The sequence below is a fragment of the Chrysemys picta genome, chromosome 10 (genome assembly GCF_011386835.1).
Source record: "Chrysemys picta bellii isolate R12L10 chromosome 10, ASM1138683v2, whole genome shotgun sequence".
In the NCBI taxonomy this organism is placed as follows: Eukaryota; Metazoa; Chordata; order Testudines; family Emydidae; genus Chrysemys; species Chrysemys picta.
The window spans coordinates 82222156-82245888 of record NC_088800.1 but is presented as its reverse complement, the minus strand read 5'-3'; the positions used below and the strand labels follow the sequence as shown (position 1 = coordinate 82245888).

Below are 23733 nucleotides of genomic sequence, written 5' to 3'. Positions count from 1 at the left end.
CAGGCTGAAATTCCTTTGTATAAACTGTTTGCAGAACCACTTCGAATAACAGGCTCATTTCAGGGCAGGAAGGAAATTGCCACTTATTCTCAGGGAGCTCACAAATAGAATCATAGAATCATAGAATATTAGGGCTGGAAGGGAGGTCATCTAGTCCAACCCGCTGCTCAAAGCAGGACCAATTCCCAACTAAATCATCCCAGCCAGGGCTTTGTCAAGCTGGGCCTTAAAAACCTCTAAGGAAGGAGATTCCACCACCTCCCTAGGTAACGCATTCCAGTGCTTCACCACCCTCCTAGTGAAATAGTGTTTCCTAATATCCAACCTAGACCTCCCCTGCTGCAACTTGAGACCATTGCTCCTTGTTCTGTCAGCTAAGGGCTGAATTCTCAGAATAAACTGTGGACAAGGAATAACATGACCATTTCCAGTCTCCATAAACCTCCTAAATGCCATCATGTGTACAAACAACATAAGGGCATTAATGATCCTATTACAAACCCATTGGCCTGTAAAAGGTGTATAGACAGAAGGATCTTGTGTGGTGCAGATTAGCAGATTTGGGACTTGATCTTCCACCCCTTGAAGTGATTGGCAAAGCTTCTATTGACTTCAGTGGTTTATGCTCAGGCTCTTTGTGCATAAGCAAATAAGCAAACTAATGCTAAAAAGACAAGGGCACTGCATGACAAAAACAAGCATCAGAGGAGAATTAGCAAGGGTAATAAAACCCTTGGCTTTCTCAGCGCAGTGGAGGTGGAATCATTTCCTGAACTACCTGTACCAATGTAAAATTGTTCTTCTCTCCTACGTATGGCAGATGGTCCCATCCTCTCCCCTCCCCCAGACAGCAGACTCTGCAATCATTAACCGAAATCCACTGAGACAGAATAGATTAAGCGTTGCTCTCGACTCCAGACCTTGTATTTGAATCTAGGCTTTTGATGACAGAGTATTACTGCACTCAGTAGTGCAGAAGGAGTTTTGTTATATAGATTCTTGTTTATCTTCACCAGGAATACAGTTTCTGCAATTTTTAACGAGTACATTCTGTTGCTTTCTGAAAAGATCTGATGCTGTGTTGCCGTGTCTCAAGGAGAGGTCCATTTTCCCTTGCCATAGAGCTGAAACAATATGCTGTAATTGCTCCCTTTCCTTTTTATTAACTAGCAGCAATTATCAGGGAAAAGTAGTTCATTCGATTAGTCTGTTGTATAAGGATTGCTCCTAGAGATGAATGCATGTTTAGAAACCCTTCGCATTTCCTGTCCCTGGAATGGATGACTAACGATCACAGGGCACATTTGTACAGCGCCTTCAGCCCCGAAGGAATCCAAAGCCCTTTACAAATCATGAAATCTCCGCACCACAGGAAGAGAAGAATAATTTATCCAGATTGTAATTTGGCCAACACATGAGGACGAACAGCCGTTTCTCTTAGGGGGAAAATAATAGCCAGACAATCCACAACTCCAATCCTGATTGCACCTGAGCGCCTGAAACTCCTTGTGTAGTCCAGGATGAGTTTCTAACTCAGCAAATGCTGATGGCTTAGTGGACAGAGCACTGGACTGGTCCTCAGGACACCTGGGTCCTATTCCTGGCTCTGCTGCTATCCTGCTAAGTTACCTTGGACAAGTCACTTCACCTCACCATGCCTCAGCTTCCTCCATCTGTTAAGTGGGGATAATGATGCCAACCCCTTTTTAAAGCCGTTTGAGATCTACTGATAAAGAGTGCTAGGTAAGAGCTAGGGATAATTATTAAGATTGGGCCTTCTGAATGCTCCTGTCCTTGGCCTTCTATCTCCTATGAAAGACCAACCTGGCATTGGTGGCACCAAGGAATTTCAATTTGATCTTCCATTCAGTGAAGTCAATAGGAGACAAACGGGGGTTGCCCGTTTTAAAAGTGCTGGTTGCAGTCCTCAGCTAAGCTCCTGAGAGGAGGCCTAACTGCAGCTCGCCTTCTTTCCAGAGATGAAGATGTACTCCCTTGCCATCACCCCAAACGGTCACGTGGAGGGCAGGGCGAGCATACCCCCTCCCATCATCATGCGCACTGCTGCTACTCCCATGCCAACGCCAAAGTGCTCGCCGCACATGGATTCGGTGCACACCTTCGTGGACTCAAGGAGAGGGAGCAATGCTTCAGTTGATCCACTGAGCTACGATCAAAAGTCCTTGGTATGTTACCAGTATTAGCAGTTTCCCCCTATTATCTGCCTTTTATATAACACAGAGGGAGATATAAATGTATAATATTATAAGCAGGGCTGGTAGCACTGCCTCTGATTAAGGTTGCCCAATATTTCCCATTATAAGATCCTGTTTTCAGTTGCATATAACTTTGAAAAACTCTCACCATTTGGGCTGAACTTTTCCATGCTGTGTATCTGCCTCAGGCTGAATTGTTTTGAGAAATTGCAACCAAAACAGTTTAGCCATTTCTGAGAGGGAGTCTGGGAAAAAATACATTGTTTCTTCCCATGTTAAAAAATTCGGGTGACCTTTTCTTGGACCAGCTTTAGTGTCCCCGTGCTTTGGAGCTAGGATTTGAAATTTAGCAGGGGGTGGGTCATGGACTTGCCCCTTGCCATCCTTGTGAAAAGGCTTTCCCACAGACAGCAACCTCCTGGTAGCCCTGGCTCATCCCCAGAGCAGGTCCAGCCTGTGCACTGAATGAGGCAGGGGTCCTGTGGGAAAAAATAGTAAGTGATCATGTAATTAAAGACGGTGTCGTAATGCATACACACAAAAAGACATAATTAAGGTTGCACACTGGCAATCTTCATTTTGGCATTTACTAATTTTTGAGTACTTGATTTTGCAACCTTTAATGCTCTTTTAACATTTTGGGTGGGTTTGGTAACGTATCAAGGTTGTGTACGGAGCTGATCGCGAATCGGAATTGCCATTCTGTGGGAAATTCTCAAATTTGTTTTCAGACAAAAATTCAAAGTATCTAAACCTATCACCGAATGAGAAGATGTGAAAAATTTTGATTTGGAAATGTCATAATGTTTTGTTTCAGGTAGACATTAATCTCTGCACGGCCTGACCTGTCACCGTGTTTGATGGGATTTATAGTTCTGGGTCCCTCAGTCCCCATTCCCCTTGTTGGCCCAGCTCTCTGGTTGGACTACATCTCCCATGATACATCGTGGTGACTTCCTATCCCATGATGCACTGCGACTCAGCAGTAATTTTTCCTACCCTGGGTTGGGTGGTGGAAATGAAGTGATCGGTGGGAAGATGAGATCAGACAGCAGGGCGTCTCAGAGATGACTGCACAGCCCCCGGGCGTCTCAGAGATGAGCAACGCATCTGTCAAGCGGAACTAAGGGGTGGTGGCTCTGCAGAGCCCTAATTCCTTGTGGCATTTTAATGATTGGCTAGATGTGAGGCCCACCTGTGAGGCCGGAATAAACCGTCTTGAAATGACTGCGAAGGTATCTGAATGCTTGTTCACCCCTCGTACAGCTGCTCTGCTCGGTTCTTGTTTATTATACAATGGCCCCTTCTTGAGGGGAACAAACAGAAACCAAGAGCTGAAATAATGGATTATCCTTAGGGAATAACCATCTGAGGGGAGAGAGATGGCTGGAATTACTGAACAGGCCGTAGATTTTGTTGCACTCACAACAGAGCAGTGGGTGGGAAGGCATGAATACAGAAGGACCAGAGTTAATGGACAAAAACGAGTTTCTATCTCTGCTTATTGGCCCTGTTTTTCACTACGTAACTTCAATATCATGTTGAAATCAAAGCAGTGGAGCATGAATGCACTTCATGCAACGTGCTGAGGTAGAACCGTTATCACCTTTGGTAAGATGCTTAGCCAGGGTAATGCTTCTGAAAAGAAAACAGAGATGACTCTCTAGTTTGTCTTGGGTTTACATGGGATTGCTGGCTCATGGCTCGAATCAGGACATAAGCAGCTACCCAATGGAACAGCACTGAGATGAACCTTAATCGAAACCGATGCGAATGCTTAAAGCAGTCAGCTCTGTTTCTGTGCCGGAAGGAAAACGTTAAGAGAAAAGATTTCTTTCTAGGCTTCGCTGCTCTGACCTCAAACGCTTTCGTCCCAGGAACTATTCAGCAATGCAAATTGCAGTTACAAAATAATGATCATCAGAAATTTACTGGGGGGGCAGGGGCGGAGTCCATTTGAGTACATATTTAAGGAAAAATAAGGCTACTGTCTGGATAACATTTTCCAAAGCACTTAGGTGTCTAAGACCCATTGAAAGCCAATGTGATTTAGACACCTAAATCACTTAGGTGTTTAAAAAATATTACGTGGTGGGAATAGGGTCTTAGGGCTGGACACATTTTTGCTGCCAGAGTGGTGTACAGGGATCTTAGTTAGGGTAAATGAGAGGCAAACCCTTAGGAACCAGTTGTGTGATTTTTACGGACACACATGAGAATGTATCTCCGGTGACTGATCCCTGCCCTGCCATCAAGTCGGTGTCGAGCAGTCCCACTGTAACTGATTTCTCTGAAAAACAGGACTACACCAAGTGTTCTATAAAAGGGCTCTGTGACCCCAAGAGGGGATTCCATAAAATCCTCTTTGGTTGGGCTCCTCCGCTTGCCGTGAGAAGCATAGATCTGGAGCAGATGCGGCGCCGGCCTTGAGTTTTCATTAGCTGTGCCCAATTTACATGGGGAATGTTTTAAGACGGGTGTTGAGTCAGGTATGTGGACTCAGACCCCAGGCCACAGTGCGTTGAGTGTAATTTCAGGGGGGCAGGAATCAATAGCTTTTGTCATTCTGGAAAAGGGGAAGTCCTATGGAAGCCTTCTTGGAGCCTTTCTAATGTGGCTGGCCTGCACAGGCAGGACCCTGGGTGCTTAAAACCTACATGGGATTCAAGAATCCTGCACTGCGAAGGGTTCTAGCCATGCAGAGGGTGCACTTTAAAGGAACACCTTCGATGTGGGTTCACCTGGGTACCCAGGTATATGGGAGTCAAGGAGATGAGAGAGATTGCAGAAAAGCACTCAACTGGAACTCTAGCCTTCCCAGTGTGGGGCCCCGTCCAGCAGCATGAACTTACCTTCTTAGCCCTTAACAACACCTGCAATGTTCCCTGTCTGCTCTTAACTGAACAACTGTCTTGTCTCTGGAGCCGCCTGGCAGTTTGTGCCATAATTGCTGGGCTAAATTCCTTTCCCTCTGAGCCGTTTCCTTCCCTCTTCTGCTTGAGGGTGAAATCTCATGTGTTGTTCCCATCTCTCAGTCCAGCCTCCGCAGCTCGCCGTGTGCAAACTGGGGACCCAACAGCAACTGGGGAAGCCGCCGCTCAAGCTGGAATAGCCTCGGCAGGGCCCCAAGCCTCAAAAAGAAGAACCAGTCTGGGGAAAGAGAGTCCTTGCTCTCTGGGGAGGGGAAAGGGAGCACGGATGATGACTCTGATGATGCCAAGTCCAGCACTGTCAGCAGAGCCACCCTGCACCGCCGGGCGGAGTCCCTGGATTACAGAAGCTCCTTGGACTTGCCTGAGCTTCTCCAGCTCCCCACCATGCGCCACTCCCTCAGCATCAACCCCATGGCCGTGCTGCCCACAGAGTACCAGGACTGCAATGGCAAAGTGGTGCATGTGCCCAGCGAGTTCTTCCTGCGCATCGACAGCCACAAGGACGACCTCTTGGACTACGACGACGACATGGACGATGTAAGTTGCCGTGGGGATCGGGCAGCTGTGGGGGTAAGGGAGCCTTTCCCCTGTAAGATGCTTGTTCAAAACGGCAGAGACGTTACCACCTACTGGCTCGTGTAGATGAAAGAGTCCAGTTCCTCGTGAATTGGCATCCACTTCCCAAAGAGTTTTGTTTGCGAACAGGGGGGTTCTGTTACTGTCTGATCTGTAGGCAAGATGAAGTGTCCAGGTGATGGGCACCCACCTGGGTGAGCTACAATCCCTGGCTGCGGTTGAGACCCATCTCAACCAAATTTCACCCCCAGGCATCAGTACAGAGATGTGTCCTCTGTCCCCAACCCAGCATTGAACTAGAGCGGTGGGGAACGCAGCGGCTGCAGGTCACAGAAAATTACGTCGCTGCATTTCATTCCGTGACTTCGCTTTGCATTCTCTGTGTTTGTGCTCTGAATGAACAACACCTCGCAAAGTAGCACCTGGCCAAAGGCACCTGCGTTGCCCGTGGTTTGTATCTGAACATGCAAATCAGCCCCTGGCTTGCTTGGAAACAGCCACCACCTCCACCTTCCAGCTCTCGCCAAAATGCAGGGCCTCCCTGGGGTTGCTGTGAAATGCGGGACCCCTCCGTCACAGGCTTGCTGGAAATGCAGAACCCTCTCCCCTAGACTCACTTGCAAGCCTGGGGCCTCTCCCTTGGGCTTGCTATCAATTTCAGGCCCCCGCTTCCCCCAGGCTTACTGTGAAACATGGGTCCTCTCCCAGGCATGCTCGGAAATGTGGAGCTCTTTCCCTCTGGGCTTGCCCCAATCTACCCATTCACTTTGAAATGGAGAAACCCCCACTTTCCTCTGGACTCAGTCAGCCACACAGGCCCTTCTCTAGGCTCAGTGCAGAGTGTGAGGCCATTGGCTCCCTCTCCAGGGAAGCGTCACACCTCTCTGTGCACAGCCCCCTAGGGGCACAGCCATCTTTTCCCCTGTGTTCTCAGCACTGCAAGCACTATCTTGGCTGTCAGCTCTTCTGGACCTGCTGTATCTGTTCTCCCAACTTCCAGAAAGTTCCACCTTCCAAGGAAAGAGGAGGTGACGTGTGGCATGTCCCAGCTTGGTGGTTGGCCCAGAGCAGTTTGCAATGCCCTTTGCAAGAGCAGCATTAACTCAGCTGCTCTCCAGCACCAAGCTGGACGTTTGTTAACCCTCCACTGTGACCTCTCCAGAGCCTGATTCCTGTTTCAGGGACTTTGCTCCAGAGTTTCTGTGAAGGGAGGATAAAGCTCAAAGGATTCCAGTCACTGCTGACACCCGGTTTGAGTTTTCAGATTGGAGTCGCAACGCTACAGTCAGACTCATCTCTGAAATAGAAAAACTGGCCTCATGTCAGCCAGCATGGAGGGTCAGCATGTAAACCGGTGTCGATGTAATTACAGTGACGCGGTTAGGTAGCTTAGGCACAACATTTTGGTATTGCAAAAAACAAAACAGGATTTTCAGTGTCTCTGAATAGGGGAGTTTAGGCGGATGCTCAAAAAATTCATAGGCCTGGGGGATTAAATAAGCACTTAGTGCAACACCATGAAGCTTGGAAGCCCCTCAGTCCTTCTGTCTGGTGGGAAGATGAAGAGACAAAATATGACTGGATTGGTTTCAAGTGCAGCAAGCACCCTGCGGCTCCCGCTCACTTTGGGGGAAGCTTTGAGGGAGTAAGGGCTTCAAGGATTGGCCATGTATGTAGGGTTCATGGAAGCTTCCCTTCCTCATGCAGAGAAAAAGCATTAGATCTTTACCAGCCTGCGTCAGCGTCAGTCCCAATCCCAGCTGCTGGTCTGAGCGTCAGATTGCCCTGTAGCAAGGTTTCTATTCTACCTTGGGCTGCACGTGTACAGTACTTCCGTTGTGTGGGGCTCTTATTCATTTCTCTGCGAGCCTGATGGGAGGGTAGGAAAGATGGTGTTTTGGATAGGGCTTTGGATTGGGACACGGGGAAACTTGAGCGCAATTCCTGGCTTGGCCACAGGCTCCATTTGGACCTCTGGCACGTCACTTTACTGTGGTAATGGGGGCCAGATAAGGACACAGATAGAATTTGGCTGTGAAAATGAAGACCTAACACTGCCTTGTCCAGAAACCACCTATAGAGCAAAGAATTCAGAGGTTCGTTTGAGAAGGGCAGAGGGACCCCGTGGGCTAAAGAGCTGGGAAAACTAAAGAAAAGAGCAATTTCTTTGTTCTCTCCAGAGTTACTGCTACAGGATTCGTAAAGCCCTGGAGCCCTACAAACCGGAATGGTGCAAGAATCACGAAGACTGGTCCCTCTACTTGTTTTCTCCTCAGAATCGGTAAGAAACCCTGGTCCACTGGGTGGGCTGGCAGCTGAAAACTGGGGCTTGGGAGAAGCTCATTCCGTTGGACAGGACAAACCCAGCCCCAACTGAAGGGGAAGAATTCTGTGAGGGAATCCTCACAGGGCTTGTGTTTCTCTCTCCTAGCCATTCGAGTGGGTTTTACCACAGGAGGGGCTGTTCCAGACTCCAGTTTTAGTCAGCCCTTCCGTAGGCAAAACTCTTGGATGGGGAAGGACTGAGTGAGAACGTCCGAAGTCGGACCCTTGTGCTCTAAGTAACGTTTCTATGATAGGCAGAATCATTGGACAGGGCCGTCGGCACCTTGGCAGGAAGCTGAGGTGACTTATTTTTAATACAGTTAAAATTATGATTGTTATTTCTTTCATTGATAACGAGTGCAGCAAACTGTGCACAGGAAGGACCTATCTCAGCACGCTGAGGTAGTTACCATCGAAGGATTTAAAGGAGTCTCTCAGGAAAGGAAATCCCAGTCAGAGGGGTGAGTTCCAAGCTTGCTGACCCAGACTGGCTTCTGGCCATGACCTCTTCCTTTCTGCCCCTTTTCCCCCAGGATTCGAGCGATGTGCCAGAAGGTTATAGCCCACAAAATGTTTGACCATGTGGTTCTGGTCTTCATCTTTCTCAACTGCATCACCATTGCACTGGAGAGGCCCGATATTGACCCCCACAGCACGGTGAGCAGCCCCCCATCCCTTTTCCTGCACCCACAATAACTTTTCCCCAGACACATCGGGGAAGGAACCCGCGGGATGGAGGATGCTGGGTTTCTGCTGTTTAAATAACTTGCCTCCAGCTGTTGATTTCTGTTTTACAGGAGAGGATATTTCTGAGTGTCTCCAATTACATCTTCACTGCAATCTTTGTTGCTGAGATGATGGTGAAGGTAATTATGTGTCTGCGCTAAACCTGCCAACCCACAATGAGGTCTGGCCTCTGTGGTCTGAGAGCTAAGATGAGCTGTATTTCACTGTACGTCAGCGTCCATCATGTACAGCAAATAAGCAAAAGGCATGAGGCCACAGCCTAAATATCTTTCTCCTACTGGTTCTAGGTGGTGGCCCTTGGCTTCTTCTCTGGGGAAAATACCTATCTCCAAAGCAGCTGGAATGTCCTGGATGGGGTCCTGGTCTTTGTATCCATCATTGATATTATCGTCTCCATGGCATCAGCAGGCGGGGCTAAGATTTTGGGTATCCTTCGAGTCTTAAGATTGCTGCGGACCTTGAGGCCTCTCCGGTACTTTCACACTGGGCAAAATGGATGTGTGGGGTTTGGGCTTGTCTTCATGGCAAGCTATTAAGCGTCAAGCCATGGTCTGAATCTACAGTGGAAGTCCAAGTACACCGCTGGGCTACTGCTACTTGAAAGCACAGTAAGCTAAGCTCCATTCCAGGACTTTCACTGTGTTGTAGCAGTGTCCACCTGGGACGTTACTGTGCAGCTGGCTGGTGTGCGGTAGATTCACACCCGGACTTGTCATGCAGTAACTTGCCATGTAGGTGAGCCCTGTGTTTTGTTTTGATGAATCAAGAACTTTGAAGGGAAAGACTTGATTCCTTAAGCTATGGAAACTCTTCTGAAGCAAAATATCCTCTTGAAGCTAGCACTCAGATAGCACGTTTCATCCAAAGACCTCAAAGCGCTTCACAAAGGTGGTGAACATTGTTCCTCCTTTACAGGTGGGGAGAACGAGGCACAGGTTGATGAAGTGACTCACCCACCAACAATAGGCCAGGCCTCCTGAGTCCCAGTAATCTATCCACTGGGACACACTAAAAATACTGAATGGTTTCACTGCAATGCATGCACCATGTCAATTGGAATCGTCATGATAGCGCATCTCACTTTAGGGCATCCTTGCAAATTCAGGATGAAAATGCTCTGATAGAACAATAGCTGATAATGATGGGAAAACTAATGGTATTTTACTGGGCCATAAAAAATTATTCTCACTACAAATGAGTATTAACAGAAATTGGCAACGCTGATTGTAGTGAATCTGCTCTGGGATGGAAAAACAAGTAATTGCTCTAGTAGAGGGGTTCTTCCAAAGTTGTAAAACGTCAGTCACATTTCTGGATTAACACCAAGCCAGGATCCTTCTCTGTTTCAACATCAGAGTCATAAGAAGTTATGAAAAGGGCAAGGTTGTGTTTTTGTGAAGATTTCCGGGCCAGCTTTGCAGTCTCCAGCCTGGTTTACACACAAGGTTGAACCAATTTAGCTAACGGTATGATTTTAAACCACTTTAGTTAAACTGGTACAGCCTCCTGTGTGGACTCGTATATTGCTGTGAGCTTGGCTTTGATCTGTTTATCTGGCATTGATCAATTTACAGACCCAAGCTAACCCAGTATAATCAGTCTGAAACCAATAAGAGTGTGTCTGCACAGTAATTTAACTAACTTGTATTTTTAAACCAATTTAAAATAATCCAGTGTAGACAAGCCCTCAGTGGTGATGGAGAAATATTTGAGCTTTCAATTGCTTATTATCAGAAGTGAATGAATGTGAACACCAAATGGGTTTTGGTCCACCTGTTGTTTATGCACACATCAGCACCTGTGAGGAAGACCAAAATGACTGGTACTTTGTCTTCACCACTATCTAGAAGACCTGATCTGGTTTGGGGCAGGAAGTTTTTATCGGACTCGCACTGTGTGTATGATGAATGCCTTCCTCACACTGCCTTTTTATCATAATTTTACATATCAGGCTGGCTCCCTAATCAAAGTGACATATTACACTGCACAACCGTACAGCCATTCCCAAGTGAGAAGGTCGCATTGGCTGAGAGTGAATTGGCAATTAAACAGGTGCTGGCAATAATTTGATAAGCTCCAGCTTCTGTAGTCTTTCTCCTGTGTGTGTATATCTAAGACCACCTAGACACAATGTAGCTGTTGGCTAGGAAGAGGAAAGGTCATGTTTTCAATATTTGAAAGAGGAATAAAGGGAATTTGTATTTTGTTTGATAGCACAGTAATAAAGGGACAAGGAGAGTATAAATACTTGGGGAATTCTTATCAGCTCACTTTGCCCGTGCCCATTTTGCATCATGCCCGACAAAAACACATTCACTTTCCCATGAAATTTCTTTGGAAATAAGATAGGTGGCTCCAGAAACGTGTGGTCCTTAGGAAAAAGAGTCGTTTGCCTCTTCCCATCACACTAGTAAGCCAGAAACAATGGGGCCCGTTCCTACCTAAGCAATGGCTTTTGTGTATTTGCTAATTATTTCCTAGGTGACAAAGAGGTGGCATTAATGTTTCCATCTAATTTGTTGCTTCGGTTTCCCAGTCTGTTGTCTGAATTTGTCTTTACTGCTGCCCTCTTAGGCTGGGTCTACACTACCCGCCTGAATCGGCGGGTAGAAATCGACCTCTCGGGGATCGATTTATCGCGGCCCGTCTGGACGCGACAATCGATCCCCGAATCGACGCTCTTACTCCACCAGCAGAGGTGGGAGTAAGCGCCGTCGACGGGAAGCCGCAGAGGTCAATTTTGCCGCCGTCCCTACAGCGGGGTAAGTCGGCGGCGATACGTCGAATTCAGCTACACTATTCGCGTAGCTGAATTTGCGTATCTTAAATCGACCCCCCCCTGTAGTGTAGATGTAGCCTTAGACTGCAATCTCTTCAGAGTAGGGACCATCTCTTTCTTTGTGTATTTACAGGGCCTAGTGCAATGGGGCACTATCTTGGCTTGGCCTTTTTAGGCAGTACTGTATTTCACAATGGTTGTGGTGGATTCTCCATCATTGGCCATTTTAAACAAGAATGATTTGGGGGAAGTTCTACGGTCTGTGTCATGCAGGAGCTCAGACTGGATGACCACAATGGTCCCTTCTGGCCTTGGAACTATGAAGAATAATGGAAATCATGGCACAAATGATGTATGAACAAATAAAAGGGACAGAATTGGGAAGAATTAGTTCCAGAGAATAATTCAACCACAAAGAGCCCACCATTGACTCTGGTGTTACTTACATAAGCCTTGTGCACTATTATTCCAGAGACCATTCAGTTTCTCTGTCACATTATTCATTTCTAGCTTGAGAGAACAAGAAGCTACTTAAACACTCCTCACTTAGAGGAAGTATAAACTTTCTGATGTTACCTATTCACTGGGCAGCCCCAGACTTACAACATCTACCTTTTATCCTCCGTCCCTTCTTCACACATCTCTGCTTGCCTAAATTATCAGCCTCCTGGGCATTAAAGTGTTAACTTAGCCATGCAAAATGAAGCTACCAACAAGGAACCTGCAACCCCCTCTCTTAAAAAGTTTTGACATTTCTCAATTGAGACATCCACCCTCCTGGAAAAACTCCCCGGGGCTTGTGGTGCTGTTTGGGCACAAACACATTTCTCAGACCCACGCAGGAGATCCGTTCTCTAGGCATTCACATGGAAAAGAAAAACATCCGAACTTTCTGTGCTGCTGTAAACCATGCCTCTGGATCCACGGCTGCGCTCCTCTGCAAATAGAAGGCAGTTGGTGCTGTCCATTAATGACCCCTTCTTGTTACGGAGCTGTCAGCGACAAATCCCTTTTGTCTCTGAGCCAGTTCCCGGACCGTTTAGGTAGGAAACAACCCCCCTCGTATGATAAAACACCCCTCCCCTTTATAAATGGTGTCTTGCGGTTCAATCCCGCCAAAGGGGCCGAGCACCATGGGCCCAAGGCAGCCAAGCACTTATGCCTGTGCTTAACTAAGGGCTTGAGGGATCCCACTGACAGCAAGCTGAACATGTGCTTAAGTGCCTGGCTGGATTGGGGCCAGGGTGCTCAGTACGTTGCAGGATTGAGCCCTTGGTTCATTAGCCTTCCTGAGCATTTCCAAAGATGGAACATCTGAGTAACGTGTGTTCTAAAGGTCTGAGCCCAAGACTGCGAGCCACAACTGCAGTGCTCTAAACCTGCCTCTGCCTTCAGAAATCCACCAGAAACAGACTCTCTGTGGCCTCGCTCAACCACCCTGCGCTTGAGCTTCTCCAGCTATAAAATGGAGGCTAAGACTGCTGTGAGTTACTGTCTATATGCTGCTAGAAAGATTTTACATGCTTGGTATTTGGGGGCAAAGTTCAGGCTTGGTATAAGGCCACTGAACGCAACATCTGCCCTTCCAGATCAGACGAGTGGTTCAGTATCCTGTCTCTGAGGGTGGCCAATATTTCAGAGGAAGGTGCTAGAAACCTTTAGTGGACAATTGTGAGAAAGTCCAGCAGAGGGCAATGAAAATTATCAGAGGGATGGGGGCACATTACTTATGAGGAGAGGCTGAGGGAACTGGGCTTCTTTAGTCTGCAGAAGAGAAGAGTGAGGGGGGATTTGATAGCAGCCTTCAACTACCTAAAGGGGGGTTCCAAAGAGGATGGAGCTCGGTTGTTCTCAGTGGTGGCAGATGACAGAACAAGGAGCAATGGTCTCAAGTTGCAGTAGGGGAGGTCTAGGTTTGCTATTAGGAAACACTATTTCATTAGGAGGGTGGTGAAGCCCTGGAATGGGTTCCCTAGGGAGGTGGTGGAATCTCCCTCCTTAGAGGTTTTTAAGGCCCAGCTTGACAAAGCCCTGGCTGGCATGATTTAGTTGGGGTTAGTCCTGCTTTGAGCAGGGGGTTGGACTAGATGACCTCCTGAGGTCCCTTCCAACCCTGATCTTCTATGATTCTATGAAACAACCTGCCCATAGGAGATATTCCTTCCTAACCTTCATCAGCTAGTGAGACTGGCTTGTGCCCTGCAGCAGGAGGGTTTATATCCCTTATACATTTTTATCCTATCTAATGTAACTGTGAATGTTCTCATTGTCTATAAAAATGTCTAATCAGCTCTGAGGCCCTGCTACATATTTGATCTCAGTGAAATCTCACGGCAGTGAGTCCCACGGGTTTAATTATGCATTGTGTAAACTAAGTCTTTCCTTTTTGGTTTTCAATTTCAACTTCACCCCCGCTCTGTCTGTTACGAGAGGGTAAATTGGAGCATGCAACTGACTCTATACCCAGGGCACCATGCATAATGTTGTTATGCAGCCTCGTTATTTTTTTTTAATTGCCGCATAACTGTATTCTAAGTTGTGATTTAAAAACAAAGGCCTGATTCGCATCTATACTACGGCCCTTTAAAGCACACATGCACTCCCGAATGGTGGGAGATGGCCTTGGCGTAAATGAACACCAGGCCCAATGTTTCCAGCTCTCACGCGTGCAAAGAGAACTTTCAAAATGTGAGCCAAGTGCAGCCGATGCAGAGACAGCTGCCTGAGTGTCCAAAGAGCCTTAAATACTAGCCCTGAGAGAAGGGCAGGTCTGTGAACACTTCTCTCTTTCACAGGGGTGTAGTGAGGCTTACTTAATTAACACCTGTACAGCGCTTTGAAATCAATTGATGAAAGGAGCTATGGAATAGTACAGCGTAATATACTATATGATAGGGTACCATGCCAGTACGTATGGGGGATAAAGAAGGGTGATATCAGCCTGACTGCCTATAAGGAGGAGAAAGAATAAAGATGGGCTCATGGGGGCTAGACTAGATGGCCCTGGCGGTCCCTTTTAATTCTATGGTTGTATGAGTCTAGGATGAGTGCCAAGCTTTGTTCCGCTGCTTTCCCCCCAGAGTCATCAGCAGAGCCCCAGGTCTAAAACTGGTGGTGGAGACCTTGATATCGTCCCTGAGGCCTATTGGAAATATTGTGCTTATCTGCTGTGCTTTCTTCATTATCTTTGGCATCTTAGGGGTTCAGGTAAGACTCTCCCTCTGTAACCAAGCACTCATTCAGATAATAATTAATGGAGATATCCTATCGCCTAGAACTGGAAGGGACCTTGAAAGGTCATCAAGTCCAGCCCCCTGCCTTCACTAGCAGGACTAAGGACTAATTTTGCCCCAGATCCCCAAGTGGCCCCCTCAAGGATTGAACTCACAACCCTGGGTTTAGCAGGCCAATGCTCAAACCACTGAGCTATCCCTCCCCACAAGATAGTCCCTTCTCACCCGCCAACAAGACAGAGAGGCCATTCAGAATAGGCTTTCCCCTGCTGTGTGAGGCAAGCCACTCCAATCCCTCCAGGGACCCGAAATCCTCTTACCTCAACAGAGGGGCTTCAGGCTTTGTGCCTGAAGAGGGGTACCTCAGCTGCGGGGTCAAGGGAAGGAATCCCAATTCCAACCAAGGCAAACAATGATCTGTCATTGGAACAGAACCAAGTGCCCCTGCCATGCTTCCTGAGATATTTTTTTCCCCCGGGTTTCTTCAATTTCAGCTTTTTAAGGGCAAGTTCTACTGCTGCGAAGGACCAGACACCAAAAACATCTCCACTAAAGCCGACTGCACTAGCATGCACTACAGATGGGTCCGGCGGAAGTACAACTTCGACAATTTAGGGCAGGTAAAGTAGTTCTTGTTCCGAAAGGTTTGTGTGTCATTGTCTGATGGGCTCTTCCGAATGGGTCCCTCTCCAGCATTGGCCTTCCAGACATCTCATCGACAGGTCCCCCGTTTAGGCCCTGGTCTACGCAAGGGGGGGGCGGTCAACCTAAGATACGGAACTTCAGCTACGTGAATAGCATAGCTGAAGTCGGCGTATCTTAGATCAACGTACCTGGCCGTGAGGATGGCGGCGAGTCGACCGCTTCCACTCCCCCATCGATTCCACTCCCGCCTCTCATGAGCTGGAGTTCCGGAGTTGACGGGGAACGCGTTCGGGGATCGATTTATCCCTGTCTAGACTAGATGTGATAAATCGATCCCCAATAGGTCGATCACTACCCGCCAATCCAGTGAAGACCTGCCCTTAGTTTCATTTATTTAAAGGTTTAACAAAACCCAGGAGCTGAGAGTCTGGTCCCATTACTCACCCTGAGTAGTGCCATTACTTCAGGGCATCACTCCTGGTGTAAGGTACTGTTCAACAGGAATACGGGGATTGCAGTCTGGCCCCCAGTGTGAAATAATACCTTGATTTTTAAAAAAATAATAATAATTTAATCAGATTTTGTGTGTTTCAGTGGCGTGTATAAATAAATAACAGCACTGAGCAACACTACACCTAACCCACAGGTCAATCCATTATGTAGCCCCCGGTGGGATCCACCGAGGATGTTTCACCCCTGGGCTCTTTAACTCAACCATTAGCAGTTGATGCTTTAGCTCTGGAGGTCCCTGGTTCTCTCCCCACTGTGTTGAGCCAAATGATGGCTGTCACATGCTCTGAGCAGAATCAATAGCATGACCTCACATTTTCACTCATGCAGCATTGCCAACTCCTGTGATTTTTAGCATGAGTCTCATTCTGGAACAGCCTTCCAATGGGAACAGTGGGGGCAAACAACCTCACTCGCTTCAAGATGGCACTTGACAAAATTATGAACGGGACTATATTACAGGCTTGCCTGTAATAGGAGGGGACTGTATTCAGTGACTCAGGGGTCTCTTCCAGTCTTATGTCCTATATCCTATGTTCCTATTTTTCCCTTAAAGCCCCAGTACCTGGAGTCAGTTAATTGTGTGAGAATCTCAGCTTTCATTTTTTAGAATATTTAGTTTCTAACCTGCAAAGAAAAACTTGAAAAAAGTTACCCCCTCCAGATTTTTGTACATTGGGTATGGGCGATGCTGCCAATGTAGCTGAGCAGAACCTGGCCTTCGTTTATAAGTTCATGAATGAATCTGAGTGGAACTAAAAATGAAGCCAACCAGTCAGCTTTCACTGTCCAAGCTCCGTTAAATGCAAAAACCAAACCAACAGCTTAAATGGTTAAAATCACAGTAAATTCCATTTTAAAAAATTATCTCCACTGGGTTATGAATTGTTTTAGCAGGTCATTTGACTCTTCTTGGTTTCATTCCCTCTTTGAGGCTTGAAATTCATTGTGTTCCCCCATCAACGTCGTCTGCAAACGTTGATTGTTTCTCTCCCCTATGTACTGAAGGCAGAGGAAACTGATATGACTAAGTAATTCTGCCATTTCTCTTTGGTCCCTATGGTCCTACCTTTCCACTGCTAGTCTGAGAAACTCAAAGAGCAAATGAGTCCACCCCTTCCTCCTTTAAAAAGACCAAGAGGAGGTGAATAGCAGCAGGGCTGATCTTCATATTATTTCTTTTCCTTGCAGGCTCTGATGTCCTTGTTTGTCCTCTCATCCAAAGACGGCTGGGTGAACATCATGTACGATGGCCTGGATGCTGTGGGCATTGACCAGCAGGTAGAAACAAAAGACCTCAGAAAGTTTTACAAGTTTAGTGTTCATGGTCCAGATCACTATGCACAGATCACAGCTGTTATGAGTAACCCTCCCAGGCGCTCTGCTATGGCGCCGATTCCAGTAGGGGCGTCCAAAGCAGCAGCATGGACCTGAACAGCCTGAGAACCGCAGCTGAGCACTGACGGGCACTTCAATCAGGGCTCAGTTATCCCCTGGATGCCGTCTGGGTGTGATGGGTGTAATGGGGCCCCAGTTCAACAGATGTCTCCAGAAGGAATTCTGGGAATCTCACCTGGAATTCTTCCTAGAGGTCCCAACCTCCCCAACATGGCAGCTACCCATCCCTTTAAAAAGCTACAGCAAACTCCTCACTCTATGCCTGGACAGCTTGGGTGCCTGGAGTACAGCCCTGGCCCCACCATCACCGCAACCTTCCCTACTCTCTTTCAGGCCCTGAGTGTCCACTAAGAGGGAGCAGGGGCTACGTCCTCCAGTGGGACTCTGGGCAACCCCTATGCAGCAAGGTTGGGAAGGAGGCTCTTTGTGTACCTACGCAGGGGCTGATCAGAATCTTGCTCCTACTCAGAAATGGTTGCAATGGCCCATCTAGTGCAACTTTCACGAGTGACATGGAGCCTGTCAAAATGAGCATGTTTTTGACACATGAATATGCAGAAGATAGAACCCACTGCCCACAGGCAGCTCTAAGTCAGCCCTCTTCCTCCCTCGGCATCGCTGAACTGCTGAAGAAAACACCATGCGGTGAAAGCTACAAATCATGTCCTAAGGACAGATATCTTGGGACCCGAACACTAGCTCCAAGGGGCCCTGAAAACATGTTCCATTCCACTGTTGCTTTAAGGAATGCATGGTGAACATGAATGTATTGACATGAAATAGAAAATAACTGGGGATGTTAAAAAGAGGTGCTACCGAATTTGGGTGTTGGGAGGCTTAAAGCATTAGCAAAATTGTCTCGAGATCCTTACGTGAATGGTACCATGTTGTAACAGCGATAACCCTTTGTACTTAGCATCTGCAGTGTCCAAGGATCTCAGAACAATGGACAAACATCAGTTAAGCATTAATGTCCCCCTGCAAATAATAAATTTGAGCCTCTCTTCAATTAAAACTCTTTCCATGCCAAAAATTGTGATCTGGCGAGAGATTTTTTTTTCCAGCCAAATTATGGTTTTCACAAAAGAAGGTAAAATTTCAGCAGGGGAGAAAATGGGTGAAAGGCAAATTTGCTGAGAAACAGCCCATGAGTCCTCCAAGCCCTATTCTCCTACCCGTGGGAATCCACCACCGACTTCCCACTGCTGCTGGACACTTGATATGTCTGTTTTACAATGACACACACTTTACTCCTCTTCTCTCTTGCCCTCTCCTGCCTCCCCTCTCTCAGCCCGTCCAGAACCACAACCCATGGATGCTTCTCTACTTCATCTCCTTCCTGCTCATCGTGAGTTTTTTCGTGCTCAACATGTTCGTGGGGGTGGTGGTGGAGAATTTCCACAAGTGTCGGCAGCACCAGGAGGCAGAAGAGGCCCGTCGGCGGGAGGAGAAGCGGCTGAGGCGCCTGGAGAAAAAGCGCAGGAGTAAGGAGCTATACGTGTCCGGTCGGTAGACTGCATTACAAACCAAAATCTTTCTGAGCTCTGCCTGCTTCCAAAGCAAGACGTTCGTTTTCCTTTGGTTTGGTTGACATGGGACTAAAAAGGCCGCTTTGTTTATTTACTACTTTGGCGACGCCTTAAGTCTCAGGGCTACACAGTCCCTGGACGTGTTCTCTATGAGCTTGATAAATGTTGCCCCTTTATGTAGACGGTAGGCAGAGTAAAGGCCAGCATGCCTGGAAAGCAGAGTCCTAGCTGAATTACTAGTGAGCCCCTCAAGACATGATTCTTGCATTGTCTTCAGGAAGCGGGAAGAAGGCCGTTGGGCGAGCAAGGGCTTTACTGAGTAAACGCGAGCGACGTTTGCCACGTGTGCGAAGGCAACTCACAAAGGCATCCCAGTGCCCTGGGGCTTAAAGTGTCGCCTGCGTTTTTAAATTACGATGGTGGTGGTTTGATTCTTTTTTTTTTTTTCTTAGATCAAATAGTTGCGATGCTTTTTAGGATCTCGGCGCATGGCCCCGCATGCCACCCACATGCTGCATGAGGGCATGAGCAAAACAGGCTTGGGGAGAGGAACGGAGCCCCAGTGCGGGGAAGTCGAGACAAGTCTTCTTGAATGGAATCCATTAGACAGGATGCTTGCCTAGCCACCTATTGCAGGAGACCTTTAGCACGGAGCCATGATGTAGGTCTTGGACAGGCCTTCTAAACACGTTGGATGGAAACAGTGGCCACCGGAGAGTCATTAGGGACCTACATAGCTTTGATAAATTCTGACCCTGGATTTCTTTTAGGGATGGCCAAACCAGACCAGAGAACATCAGAACCTGTCTGAGTCTTTGCCCATTTCTAGAATGGAACCTTCTGAAAATCCCCAATGTTTCAGCTCATTTTTCCTGTCGTAATTTTTCACTTTCACTGTCCCTGCCAGGTTCCAGCTGCAGGTAGGAACTAGCAGGGAGTGGTTTGGGTATTCCCAGCACGCCCAGCTGCAGGAAGCAATAGAAACGTCCCCAAGAACCTGTCACACATGATTCCCAGCCACATTAGCAGACCCAGGAGACTAGTTTTGAGCTAGTTGAAATTTGTCCTACCTGAGTGGAGGGATACGCCCCAAGCTGCAGTTTCTTAGTGGAGCACAGACGGATCTAAGAGGCAAGGTGCTTTCAGCTCCACCAGGAACTCTAGCACTTTGTCATGTGGATTGTACCCTTATCATTATTCTGCCTCACATAACCTCCTGCAATGGCCGAGTGCCCCTTAATGACAAACTGCCAGCAGTCTCCTAAAACATAGAGCAATAGGCATCAGTTTTCAGCAGGGAGAGCTGCTGTTAAATCAAAAAGTTATGTCTCCGCTGTAATGACATGGCAAGCAGGTGGCTGTGCTCATTGAAACCTCCGCCCCAACCAGTTTCCTCCTTCCATCCCTGAATCTGATCTGCACTTGAGCCAGAAGGCGGTCTGCCTACATCTCTGACAAAAATTTCCACTTTCCCCATTGCCTCTCTATTAATTTGTCACAGGAGGTTTCAGCGCGAAAGAGCTTCACAATGAACTCGTGCTGGGCCTTAATCAATGGCAGATTGACCTGAAACCCAAGCAAGGGCTGCGTACTTTGGATTTGTAGCTAGTCGTGGGTCAAGTGGCGTGGCTAAAATAAAACCCAGCCCAGCTCAAACCTTCCAGCCCCAAACACCAACTGCACCTCTTTTGAGATCTGAAAAAGTTCAAAAGCAATCCAGCTTTTCTTGTTCACGCATCTGAGCTTCCAGGTCCAAGCTGGGGTTAAAAGCGGAAACCTGGGGATCCCAGAAGGCTGTTCTTGCAGTATTTGTAGCACAACAGGAGCCGTAGGGGATAAGTGTTGGCGGACAGCTAGCTTCCATGAGACTTCCAACCCAGTCACCAAACTCCCGAGTTTTAGAGGTTGCTCATCATGCTATGGGGCTAGGTCCTGAGAACTAACAAACATGTACATTCCCATTGAAGTCACCTGCAGTGCAACTCCTCTCCCAGGAAGTCACCTGCACCACCCAAAGAAATCAGCACCACTCCGGATTTAGCCCACCTTATTTTGCAATTTACTGCAAGAAATCTTTGAGTCCAAGAACACACCCAGTAGGATTGCCAGTCCACGTGCAAATACAGCCAGCTGTTTCCCAAAGAAATCCATAAATAATCAAAGGTACTTCACTGTGTGATGTTCAGGAAGATAAACTTCAGCTAAAGGAAGATGAAGTGAGGAAAAAGCAGATATTCCCTTTGTAAACTTCTCCTCCTAGACACTATATAATTATCTTTAGCAGGCTGAGACACTCTGGAGATAACGCCACCTACCTTTAAACTCTGGGATTAAGGTCTGATGTGTAATGAGTTTGGTCTCAGCGCTGTTCCCATTGGAGAAGAGTCCATGTCAAGAAACTCCTATGGCACAATGGACAGCAGAGAGCTTCTTATGCTCTAGGAATTATTTTGGGGACGTTCTGTGGCCTGTGCTGTACAGGAGGTCAGACTAGGTGTTCACAGTGGTCCCATCTGGCCTTAGACTCTATGAATCTGAAAGTTGAATCACCTCCCTGCTCCAGAGGGTATGGTTGTGCTAAGTCATTGTTAATTGCACTGGCAAAGTAAATTGGGGTATGATCACCCAACAGTTTCCTAACTCTACCTGGTCTCTGGATTTGGGGTTTTTAGCTTCAATTCCTGCTAGCCCCATAATCATGAGGACGACAGACAGTTCACCTATGTTTGCAGTTATTTTTTGGAAGGCTGACAGTGTATTTTCCTTGCTAGTAGTGTCGCTGTTCTCACACCTAGCTTACCTCCTGCGAGGCCGTCCCTCATGCAAACTGACATGAGCTTGAAAACAAATGTGGCTGTGGAATGGGAGGCAGTTTGGGAAACCACAGAATCCATGATAAATTTGTGCAGCTGGATGCTTCTCTCTCTTTCAAGATGCAGAGAAGACTTGGCCCTTTCCCAACAGCAGCTGAAGGATTATTAAGGACTTCGAGTTTCCCTTTTAAGTATCTGCAACACTGCACTGCATGGCGAAAAGTATTGGACTGAAATCCCTGGGGACTCATGGCCAGACCAAGCCTCGCCACAGGACTACAGAACAAAACAAGTTTCACCTACATTTTCCCACCAACATGCTTTGACCCTGACCTAGACACAGCACATTTGGGGGCAAGAGGGACGCTTAGCCTCCAGGGCCCATTCCGATCATGCAGCTCTCTGCTGAGATGCCAGGATGGGGTTGGTGTTTTTTGTGAGGTGCACACTTCTCCATTAGGAACTGGCCTGAGACCCACCAAACTCATTTCACAGGGCCCACTACACAATCATCTGATCTCAGCAACTTGCAGTCAGTATTGGCTCAGGCTGGATTCGATATGACCCCCTAGAAGTCAAAGCCAAATCACCTGAACTGGGCCGTGCCCATTATTCACCAAAGTTCACTTGAGGCTCCCTCGATTGATACTCATTAGAACATAAGAACAGCCATCCTGGGTCAGACCAGTGGTCCATCTCGCCCAGTGTCCTGTCTTCTGATAGAGGCTGATGCCAGATGCTTCATGAGGAATGAACAGAGCAGGGCAATTATCAAGTGATCCACCCCCTGTCGTCCAGTCCCAGCTTCTGGAAGTCAGAAGCTGAACCATCTTGGCTAATAGCCATTGAAGCATCTAACCTCCATGAACTTCTCTAATTTTTCCTTTGTACCCGGTTATACTTTTGGCCCTCACAACATCTCCTGGCAATGAGTTCCACAGATTGACCATGTGTTATGTAAAGAAGTATTTCCCTTTGTTTGTTGTAAAGCTGCTGCCTATTAATTTCATTGGGTGACCCCTGGTTCTTGTGTTATGTGAAGGGGTAAATAACACTCCCCTATTCTCTTTCTCCACATCTCCTGCTTCAAAACATCAATTCCTTTATTCCTACCCTTGGAACAGAGATCATGCAAGGTCCTGAAGCCCCCTCAACTCCCAGTGGGAGTTTGGGTTGCTCAGCACTTTGGCAGCTCACACAGTTGGTCCAGAAGAAGCCTCCAAACCATAACGAGTGGAACTTGTAAGCAAAGAGCAGAACTCCCCAGTAGTCTGTAGAGAAAATGGGCTACAGCACAGGCAAATGAGAACTATCCTAATCATAGGTGGTTGCTGTGTCTGGTGGTGGGTTAGGTTGATAACAGGTTGTCCCTGGCTCACTGCTCTGAGGCCGAGCAGAGCCAGTCCCTGTCTACGTGAAGGACGCTGTTGAATTGCTTTCCCAGAGAACTCCACAACCCATCTTAATTCATATAGAAGCCTGGAAAGGGCAGCCAGGAAAAAGCCTAGGAGATATTTGTAGACCGAGGGCCCAGGCGCTGCACAGATGTGGAGTGTAACATTTCCACCAAGCGTGTACAGTGAGGAAGACAGCTAAGTGTTTCATCACATGCAGGGCCTACAAGAGGTTACCTCAGATCAGCTCATTCTCGCGCGTGTGCTTGGAGGATCCCTTCCTGACTGTGTTCGGACTGGCGAGCTTTGGCTCGGGAAATGTTTTTTTAACCCAGTGAAATCAAACAACGGTCACTTTTTAAATTATCATTTAAATTTAAGCTCAGATTTAAACAGCCAAAATCCCATCCATGTTATGTTGGTTAATTTAGAAGACTATGGGTTTGGCTCAAAACGTGGCAGACTCAGAAAGATGTGACGTGTGGCTGGTGCCGTGTGGACTTTCTGTGTGTGTACGTGGCGTACCGTGCCTGTGAGGTGATGCAGTGACCGTCTTGGCCTGCACAGTGCTGTGTGCTGTTGCCGTTTTGTACCGGGGGGAGAGGGGAAGAGGAGAAAATGGGTAACTTGGCATT

The 23733-nt window shown here is 47.4% G+C and overlaps 1 protein-coding gene across 3 annotated transcripts in view; it reads left to right on the top strand.

The window, feature by feature from the left end:
* CACNA1H (calcium voltage-gated channel subunit alpha1 H) overlaps nt 1–23733 on the top strand; it is a 457965-nt gene that overhangs the window by 386989 nt on the left and 47243 nt on the right. For 2 of the 3 annotated variants that reach the window (XM_042853069.2, XM_042853068.2), the window contains exons 16-25: nt 1978–2186; nt 5252–5686; nt 7906–8006; nt 8584–8707; nt 8848–8916; nt 9085–9269; nt 14657–14783; nt 15304–15429; nt 17156–17245; nt 18654–18867. In XM_042853069.2, the coding sequence (XP_042709003.2) occupies nt 1978–2186; nt 5252–5686; nt 7906–8006; nt 8584–8707; nt 8848–8916; nt 9085–9269; nt 14657–14783; nt 15304–15429; nt 17156–17245; nt 18654–18867 (1680 nt within the window). The remainder of the gene's footprint in view (nt 1–1977; nt 2187–5251; nt 5687–7905; nt 8007–8583; nt 8708–8847; nt 8917–9084; nt 9270–14656; nt 14784–15303; nt 15430–17155; nt 17246–18653; nt 18868–23733) is intronic. The other variant, XM_008164759.4, reaches the window with a different exon arrangement.